This window comes from Perca flavescens, chromosome 12 (genome assembly GCF_004354835.1).
Source record: "Perca flavescens isolate YP-PL-M2 chromosome 12, PFLA_1.0, whole genome shotgun sequence".
NCBI lineage: Eukaryota > Metazoa > Chordata > Actinopteri > Perciformes > Percidae > Perca > Perca flavescens.
Genome location: NC_041342.1, coordinates 4,914,607 through 4,924,134, shown reverse-complemented (window position 1 = coordinate 4,924,134; position 9,528 = coordinate 4,914,607). Strand labels below are relative to the sequence as shown.

The window sequence follows — 9,528 nt, the reverse complement described above, 5'->3', positions numbered from 1 at the left end:
AATGAGTTCTTTTCACAAAGTGCGCGTACTCGAGGTCAGGGATTTGCAATAGTGCTTTAATTTATTAATGTATGCAACCCGCACTACAGTCACATTTCCTCTCACTTGCAAAAGCTTTATTTAGTGCACCATTTCCCCTTCTACTGTAGGCCATACATAAGAATAAATTGACCTTATAATGAAAAACAATGAACTCACTATTTGACCTGGATATTAGGCTATAGAAATGCCCTGCTGTCCCGGTCTCAGTAAACATCCTCTCCGCTTTGTCTCTCCACAGTGGTCATCGAGGATGACCGAATAGACGAGGTCCTGAAGGGGATGACAGACAAGTCTTCACCCGGCGTTTAAACGTGAGCGACGCCTTGCGGACTTTTTCATTTTGATGACCGATTTGAAGCACTTGTCGGCTGTGCATGTTCGAGGATTGCAGGAGAGAAACGACGGCACGAAGTGAAGCTGGGGTGACTGACGAAAGGGCAACGAAAAAAAAGGGCAACGAAGGGGGGAAATGGAGAAGGCTAAAGGAAGAGAAATGTGGAAGAAAGTGATGAAGAAAGAAGTGGAAAGAGAAAGAGAGAGAGAGAGAGAGAGACTCTGGAAAAGACCGCGATTTATCATGGGATTGCTGGCAATTCTCCAAACGAATCCCGATTGTAACTACTGTTGCGCAGCAAGATGTTGAGATGGCGGACACCGCTCTGTATCTCAACCTCTGCTGACTTTAATGATGGATGAACTTGTCATTACTTCACGACCATCTCTTGTTCCTTTCCAACAGCGCTGTAAGCAACACAATACTGCAACTGGAGGCTGAAGCTAAATCCCAGCCCTATTTCAATAAGTTGTACAGTACAGTAGGTAGGCTAAGCTCTCAGACGCGCCCCCCACCTCCCCTCCTTTAGGCTTCGCTTTGTTGATTCAGTCAGCGACGGTGCATTCAAGGGAGCTGTCCTTTCAGCACTGGTCCAATGCATTCCTGTTGCTGCTAACGCTTTTTCAAAAAACAGACCAACCAAACTCTTGAGTCTGCTGAATAGAGGAGACCCATTGTATGTAAAACATATATATCTACGAGGATGGTGCAATGTTAATATGTTCTGTAGTAGAAGCCCTGTTTGTTTTTGGCCCTTAAAGAGCATTATAGGCCACAGATTAAACCTGAACCACAGGCGACATTCTTCTTCTTCTTCTTGCATTACACGTCAGTGGGGTTAAAGGTGCAGCTTGGCACCTTCATGTAGCTGATTTACACCTGCACATGTCTTTCCCCTCTCTATTTCTTCAATTTTGTTTTTATTTTTAAATTTTTTTTGCATTTTCAAATGCTCAGATATCTACAGAGGCCAGCACAGTTGTGAAGATTATAGTAAATGTTTAAAATAATAGTCATGAAATTGATGGGAAAAAAAATTGTATTTCCATTATTTGGTTATTTCAATTTTGCAATTATTCGTGTTTCGTCCTCTATACGTTTTTTTCTCCATCTCTTTGCATGAACTTTCACTGCGGTGCCAACGCAGGTGCCACTTCTCTTACCTTGGCACGCTTCTTTTTAACAAAAGTCATATTTGTATTTTTATATCTAAATCTTTGTTATTTAAATGATATGCTAGTCTATCGTCTTACAATTCATCAACAAAAATATTTCTACTTCAGAGAGGATATACAGAATGAGACGAGGCTTCATGGAGGCGAAGCTACGTAAGATTTTGGTGGACTGGTTTCATTCTATATCAGAGGTCGGGCGTTTTTTAAAGACTAACTGAATGTGTCTGGGGTTTTTGCACACATCAATGTTAAACTATTAAGAAATCGTATACTGTGACTTGAGCTTCGTTGATGAATTTGTTAGAAAATGGCAGTTTTAGAGTATATTGCACTGTTTACGAGTATCCTCAAATAACACGTTATTTGACAGATTTTGGACATTACAGTTTTTGTTTTTTAATTTTGTTTATTTTGTACCATTATTTTAAAGAAACTGGATATGGTTTGTTGTGCATGAAACCTTAATATTTTCAACAATGAAACATCGTTTTATGAAGCAAAAAAGCAGCAAAAATGTCATGACATTCTAAGAATGAGTCATTGTATATTATGATGCCATTTTCACTGTATTTGGTGAATTAATAAATGGTGAAAGAACATGTTAATGTGATTCTTTGTTATGGCTTTTGTCCCAAGATATTTTTTTATACTAACAATTCAATAGAAGATGACAAACAATTGGAACATCAAAGTTTGTTCTGTGAATAAAAGTCAAAGAGAAAAAAACAACATAGAGCACATCACCTCAGCACAGTGACTGTGATTAGCATACCATTTTCTTTTTAGACAAAACAACAGAACATACTGTACATGTAGCATCGGAAAGCAAAAGTCTTAAATATATTTGCAGCTTTTGGACTCCGTATCCATGACCTCAGGGACAGTAAATACTGATCCTTAATTAAAGAGTGGGTAAGGAACAGTCATCCATCTGTTAAGCTGTTAAACAGCTCATGCAGGCCTATACTAGTCAATGTACTGTATTAAACCACAGACCCCTGGGGAGCCACAACTGGCCACATGATCATCTATCAAAGTCTACATGTGCAGTGTTCTCATACAGTAGCTCTCACACACAGCCTATAGCAGGCCATAAAAACCTATATCATGCACAAAAATCCCCTTTTCTGTGGTGAAGTTTTGCCCAACGTACCCACACACAATGGCAGAAACTGGACATTTGAACCATTTATCTATGACTTTTTGTTGGCTTTTTGCTGGTTAGTTTCCACATATTTTCAATCACACAAAAAATGGTATGAAGGTGTTAAGCGATTCAGGTCGATGGAAAACTTCAGTCAAACTAACATTCTGTACCTGTAGGTAGAATGTCTCTGTGACAATAAACTTACTAAAGATCAGCATCGCAGCCATTTGTTATACTATCTTTCTAAACATAAATATGTGGCTATATCTTTTTGTTGTTGTTCAAATCACAATTAGCTGAGCGACTCCACGTTCCAAGTAACTTCAGGAAAAAAACAAAACACTGAGGTCCAAGTACCCTGGCTAGAAATCACTAGTTTATTACATCCACAGATGTGTGAAATTAAGTGAAACTGTCAGGTGAAGAAAATAAATACTGTACTACACTATTTGCCAACAGTGTCAGTCAGAAAATCGTGTCAGTTAATACCCCCCCCCACCCTCCCCTCTTCCACTGGTGGTACACATCCTGCACAGCATCAATAGAAATTCATTTCATTTCCATTTTCCTGGAAATCACGCTATACATATGACAGATATTCACTCTAATTTGTTTGTCTTTTGGATAAAAACATGTACAGTATCAGGACACATCTATAAATAGCTACCTGTTCTGACAACAATGCCAGAACACTGATCCTTACATCTGGACTGCACTTCACTCTAATAACAGAACATCAACAAAGCGTCATCAGTTTAACCAACCACATTGCCATCAGAGAGATTATTGACTGTCCTGATAACATCAGCACTGCACTGAATGAACACATAGTGCTATCGATCATGTTGTTGTGGATGTCGCCTGTGTACGTGTGCAGCTGTCTGCGGTCCTGGATGATTACACCTTTCACAGTAATGGGCGGCCCTGGAAGGACGGAACCGGGCCAACATATTTTGGGCAAATATTGAATTATTTAAGCCTCTTCCCGTCATGAGTGTGACTGCGTACATGTTACTTTAAAAGTAATTAATTCATTCAAGTCCTACTACTAATAATGCTGCAGCATTGCTCGCCCTTCAGTGTTATACAGTTTGCAAGTTGATTTGTAATTTTACAATTTTTCAAATCTTTTTATGCTCAAGAATCCTAAAGGATATTCCTAAAACCAAAATATGTCTAGACATTTGAGAGACAATAGGCTTAACTACGGAAGAGGATTAGAGCCACATGTTGCAATATGTATTTGAGTTCTGAGATTAAAGTCAATGGAAGATGACAAACAATAGGAACATCAGAGTCAGAGAATTCTCAATTCTGACTTTATTTTTAAACATGGATGCTTCACACAAATCTTTAACCCGGCAGCACAGAAGATCTATACAATCACCACAGTTTCAAGGTGAGCACCCATGATAAATGTCAGCAATTTTAGTATCCGACCAAATGTGAAATATGATCACAATCTCCCCTTCTGTTCCTGAGTTATGGTGTTGAAAAATGGCCAGAAAAGTGTTTTTGCATTATGGTGTCACAGCGAGGTTGACCTTTGATCTTTTGGATATAAAATGTCATGACTTCTTTATTTTATCCTGTTAGACATTTGTATGAAATATTTGTCATAATCAGCGTAGGAATTCTTGAGTTATGGTTTGACCACCAAAGTATCGCATTCACGAGAATGGGACGGAAAACGTGCTGCCTCCAGCCGCGGCTGACGCCGGCGTGGAGGTAAAAAACTCCCCTAAAGAGATCAAAACCAGCAACAAATTATCCGACAGACAGGTATGTGTATGTGTTGCCAAAGCGCCTCTGTGTTCCATTGCTGGCCATATTGTAATCAGAACAAATTTCACCACCACGTTATCAATCTCTGGAGAGCAACTCTGTATCAGGCAGACGTCACCGAACATGCTCAAGAATGCCGTTTGGTGTTTACACTGCTTTGCAAGTTTAGTTAGAGCTAAGAAGAATAAAGTAGCATCTGCATACTGTACGTAATGACTCGCAATTTATTTATTCAGATCTGTCCTTTAATTTGTCACCCATCTGTATCAGGCTTTGGCTCCAACTACAAAGTCAAATTTTTAAGATAATGTAACTACAGAACTTTAAATTCTAATGTGGGATGTCTGACTGAAACATCTCAGGCAACAACTAATGAGCTACTGCTCTCTGATAAGACAAATGCCAGGGTCAGAGGTGAGTTGACTGTATGCTGGAGCTGTAGATGTAACCCTGGTGGCTCCTATGTCCCAACCTGGGAGTGCAGGCTATACTGGGCCAACACAGACATGCTGTAGATGCCCCCCCGTCACTGGAAAGACTGGATGGAAATACAAGCATGACAGACATGTGGACGTTCGTGTGCAAAACAAACAAAATGTTAAAGCAGACCGCCGTAAATGCTAAGTGCCATTGTACTGTTATCTTTCACATACACGAACACACACAGCTCACAGCAACGCTCAGCACGGGTTCAAACTGAGCGTGTGCAATGAGGACAAAGAGCTTTGATCTGATTCCACTTTCGTCCGATCCCGAGTGGACGTCCATTAATATTCCTCCTCTGGTTATATAAGCCTGCCATACCGTATATTATGCCTTTATGCTGCCCCAAGGGAGATGGACAGAGATACAGCGCTTTGTGTTAGTTCTCACTAAATCTACTGCAGATTGGTTGCCACTGACAAGAATAACTGCTGATTCCCTCCATCCCATCTATGCTGGTCTGTAGCACCTGGCTACACCGGCTGTAGGTTACAGCTTGGTCTTACTTACATAATTCTTATCGGTTACAAAAAAGTTGTACTTAAGTAAGCAGCGAAATCTCTACAACAGTTATTTTTCAATCTCAAATTTAAATAATTTTTGGCTACCTGAAAGGGTAAACCTATGTAGTATTTAAAAAGGGGAATTATTAGAGAAAAGTGATACAAATGAACATAAATTTGTGTACAAGAAATGGAACTCAGCGTAAATTCTTACAGGAAGACTTCTAAACGTAATCACATTTCTCTCTCTTCTAAAACTGAACAGCTGTTAGGAGGCGTTCATTTTTATTTTAACCAATCAGAAGCGGCCTTGAATTTCACAAGCCAATCACAGCATGACATCCCTGTTTTAAACCTGTCTCTCTCTGCTGCTCAGTTGTCATTTCAGGCTAAGAGCACAATCCTCCTCCTCCTCCTCCTCCTCCCCCCCTTGCTCCTCCGGTCTTCATCGTGCACGGCTCCTGGTTCCTCCTCGGTTCGGTCTTTGGGTTCCTCACACCACCATCAGTGTCTAGACTCCATTATATACCATTTCATAATGATGGAGTCTAATCTCCAAAGACTGTACATGTCATATCATGCATTAGTACAATACATCTTTGCATATCCGCAACAAAGTCTCTCCTGATTGAAATCATTTTCATTCTCTCCCTAACCACCTCAGATTTATAAAGTTGGTGACCACTGATCTAAACCACTTTGTTTGGAGTTCAAATTAAAAGCAAGCAACCCTACAATGCGGGTAATAAAACCTAATTTCACTAGAAAACTGTGTGTGTGAAACTGAATAAGCTAGTTTAAAGTTAATCCAGGAAGCTGGTTTGTAAAGATGAGGGAGACCAACTGTTAAAACCTGCAAAGTGAAGGTCTCATAATGACCAATGCAGCTAAACTAGCATTAGCGCTGCTAGCGAGCTAATCTGCTAGCATGTAGAGTGCCACCTGATCACTGCAGGTAGTGGCTTCGTGAAATATAACAATATTAATAAAATAAAGGCAAGCATAATAATGTAAGTTTTATTTTCATGAATACTTAGAATTCAGTCCTATTTTCAAGGGAAATTAGTTTGCCACAAGTCTTTAGTTTGTGTCTCGCAGATTCATAATTTTTTTTACATTTGCCTTTGTTTCATATTCCAAATAAGTTTGACCAACCCAGCGGGGTGTTTAAAACCTACGATCGTCTGAACGCTCATTTCTTTTGCCCCATTGGATTAGTTTTTATTATGCCTACTTGACGGTAATAGCATTATATTTTTGGGTTGTCCACCCATCTATCTCACAGGAAAATACACCTAATACCTTTTCCATGATATATTATACACTTTATATGCCTGTAGACTTCACTACATATTAAACAAGTCTGCACAGACATGGATGTAAACTGCAACTTCATTGGTTGGCGGCAATTCTAGTTAACATTGCTGCATTCCCAGATCTCTGAAAATAACTTTTGTTAGTACAAAACAAAACTACAAAAACCGGACCTTGGTTGTAAGAAACCAGAATAGCAGGCAGTTCAACTGGGTTTAAACAGGCAGCAGTGGTGTGTTGTGATTCCGTTTTAAACAAGAGCACAATGAGGCAGATGAAACCCAGAGACATTTGGTTAAAGCAAGCAGTAAACCTTTTGAATTGCATGTGCCCTCACAAAACACCCACACATCAAAGCATCAGAGCCAATCGATGCAGACAGAGAGGGCAGGGTGGTGGAGTGGTGAAAAGAGTGACTGAGAGAGTGAAAGAGACAGAAAAACTGAGAGAAAGGCATTGAGCATGCAGTAGATTAGTGTTGTTGCTGCCCTTGGGCAACAGAGCATGGAGGACAATTAGCAGCAGGAGGGAAAATTCTGGCTCTGCCACACACACACACACACACACACACACACACACACACACACACACACACACACACACACACACACACACACACACACAGAGCACTCTAAACACAGCACTCTATATTAAGTCATAGCTGCAGATACCTGGATGACTCAGGTTGATCAGCTGAAGACACCAAAAAAAAAATGCACATAAGACAAAGAGGTTTGTGTAAAAGAGAAAATGATTACTAAACCTCTGCATTAGGCCCACGCCCTGCTCTGTGGTTATATAACTTAAGTCCAGTCAAGTCAAATCTCACTGTCAGGCTCTGCCATCGCAGGTCAGTCAGCCCGATAAAAGGGAGCTGAAAACCAAATGCACCAAAATAACAACTGCTGCTACAATTTCAATACATTCAGTTATTTACAGAAAAAGATGCATGACTAAACTAAGTCCAACTGAGAAAAAAGGGGTGGATAACTCACTCCACATAACTCTCTCCATGTGCAGGGACATACCCAACTTCCATCCATGAAATGTTTTTATGTCCCAGTGCTGCAGTGGAGATGTTCTGCACCACCTATTGTTGATGTCAAACCCACTGCCAATTACATAATAGCCCTCCTGTCGTCCACCCTGCCATGCTAATTAGGTGGCAGGCTTTTTTTTTTAGGTAGTCAGGGCATTGCACCCAATTGTCACCATGGAAACCACATCACAGCCAGAGTGGGTGAGATTGAGACCATCACTGTCTGATAGTGATACATTTCAATATGTGCAGTGTGTATTTTTACGTAACAGGAGAATATACGATTGCTTCAGTCAATCGCGTCAAAGCTACAGTAACAGTCAAAGGACGTAGCAGTGCGGTAATGTCACACATGATTTTTTAGTTAGATGGAAATCCTTTTGCAGTATAAAAGACACAAAAAGAACATTTGAAAATGTTTTTTGATTGAGATTAAAAGTGCATTCTTGACTTTGGAGCCAGTATAAAACAATCCCACCACAAAAGTGCCCATGTGAAAACACAAAGCTTAACAAGCACGGCAACAGTAACTAACGGGGCTGGGGTTTAGCCAACAGTTAATGCCATGCCAACTGGGTTTACTCCGCCTGCTGAGGAAGATTGTGTTATGGGGTCAAAAGCTCCAGAACAGCTACTAAATAGATTTTGTGGTGACTTTTGTCAACATCAAAGTTCAAGTTAAACAAACTAGCACGTTACACCAGCAAACAATCATGGAACGAAAGAAGAGCCATCTGAAAAATCACACACCTTTTTTTCCAAGTCTTAAAAATAGGCGGTAATTAGATCTCAGTGGAGAATTAAAAATAAATGATTTCTACTTTATCAATGTGCCCCCCCTCCAGTCACCAGCCTTCCTGCCTGTCTGCATGCCTGGCTCTCTCTCTCTCTCTCTCTCTGGTCTAAATTTAAGCAGCAGAACGCACAGGACCCGAGACTCATCTCACGTTTCCTCAACAAATAACACGCAGGGCGGGCTATTACTTGTATGTACATGTGTACAGAGGCTTGCAAAAGTATTCATACCCCTTGAACTTTTCCACATTTTGTCACGTTACAACCACAAATGTAAATGTATTTCATTGGGATTTTATGTGATAGACCAACACAAAGCGGCGCATAATTGTGAAGTGGAAGGAAAATAATACATGGTTTTCAAATCTTTTTTACAAATAAAAAACTGAAACGTGTGGAGTGCAAAAGTATTCAGCCCCCTTTACTCTGATACCCCTAAACAAAATCCAGTGCAACCAATTGCCTTCAGAAGTTACCTAATTAGTAGATAGAGTCCACCTCTGTGTATTCTAATCTCAGTATAAATACAGCTGTTCTGTGAAGGCCTCAGAGGTTTGTTAGAGAACATTAGTGAACAAACAGCATAATGGAGCCCAAGGAACATACCAGACAGGTCAGGGATAAAGTTGTGAAGTTTAAAGCAGGGTTAGGTTATAAGAAAATATCCCAAGCTTTGAACATCTCACGGAGCACTGTTCAATCCATCATCCGAAAATGGAAAGCGTATGGCACAACTGCAAACCTCCCAAGACATGGCCGTGGCCACGGTAACTCTGGAGGAGCTGCAGAGATCCACAGCTCAGGTGGGAGAATCTGTCCACAGGACAACTATTAGTCGTGCACTCCACAAATCTGTCCTTTATGGAAGAGTGGCAAGAAGAAAGCCATTGTTGAAACAAAGCCATGAGAAG

General features: G+C 40.4%; 1 protein-coding gene across 1 annotated transcript in view; it reads left to right on the top strand.

Annotated features, from left to right (window-relative positions):
* The window catches only part of camk2n2a (calcium/calmodulin-dependent protein kinase II inhibitor 2a), a 3,106-nt gene extending 956 nt beyond the window's left edge, over positions 1-2,150 (top strand). The window contains exon 2 of the mRNA XM_028593567.1: positions 281-2,150. Coding sequence (XP_028449368.1) covers positions 281-351 — 71 coding nt within the window. The 3' untranslated portion in view covers positions 352-2,150. The remainder of the gene's footprint in view (positions 1-280) is intronic.
* Positions 2,151-9,528: the final 7,378 nt, after the last annotated feature.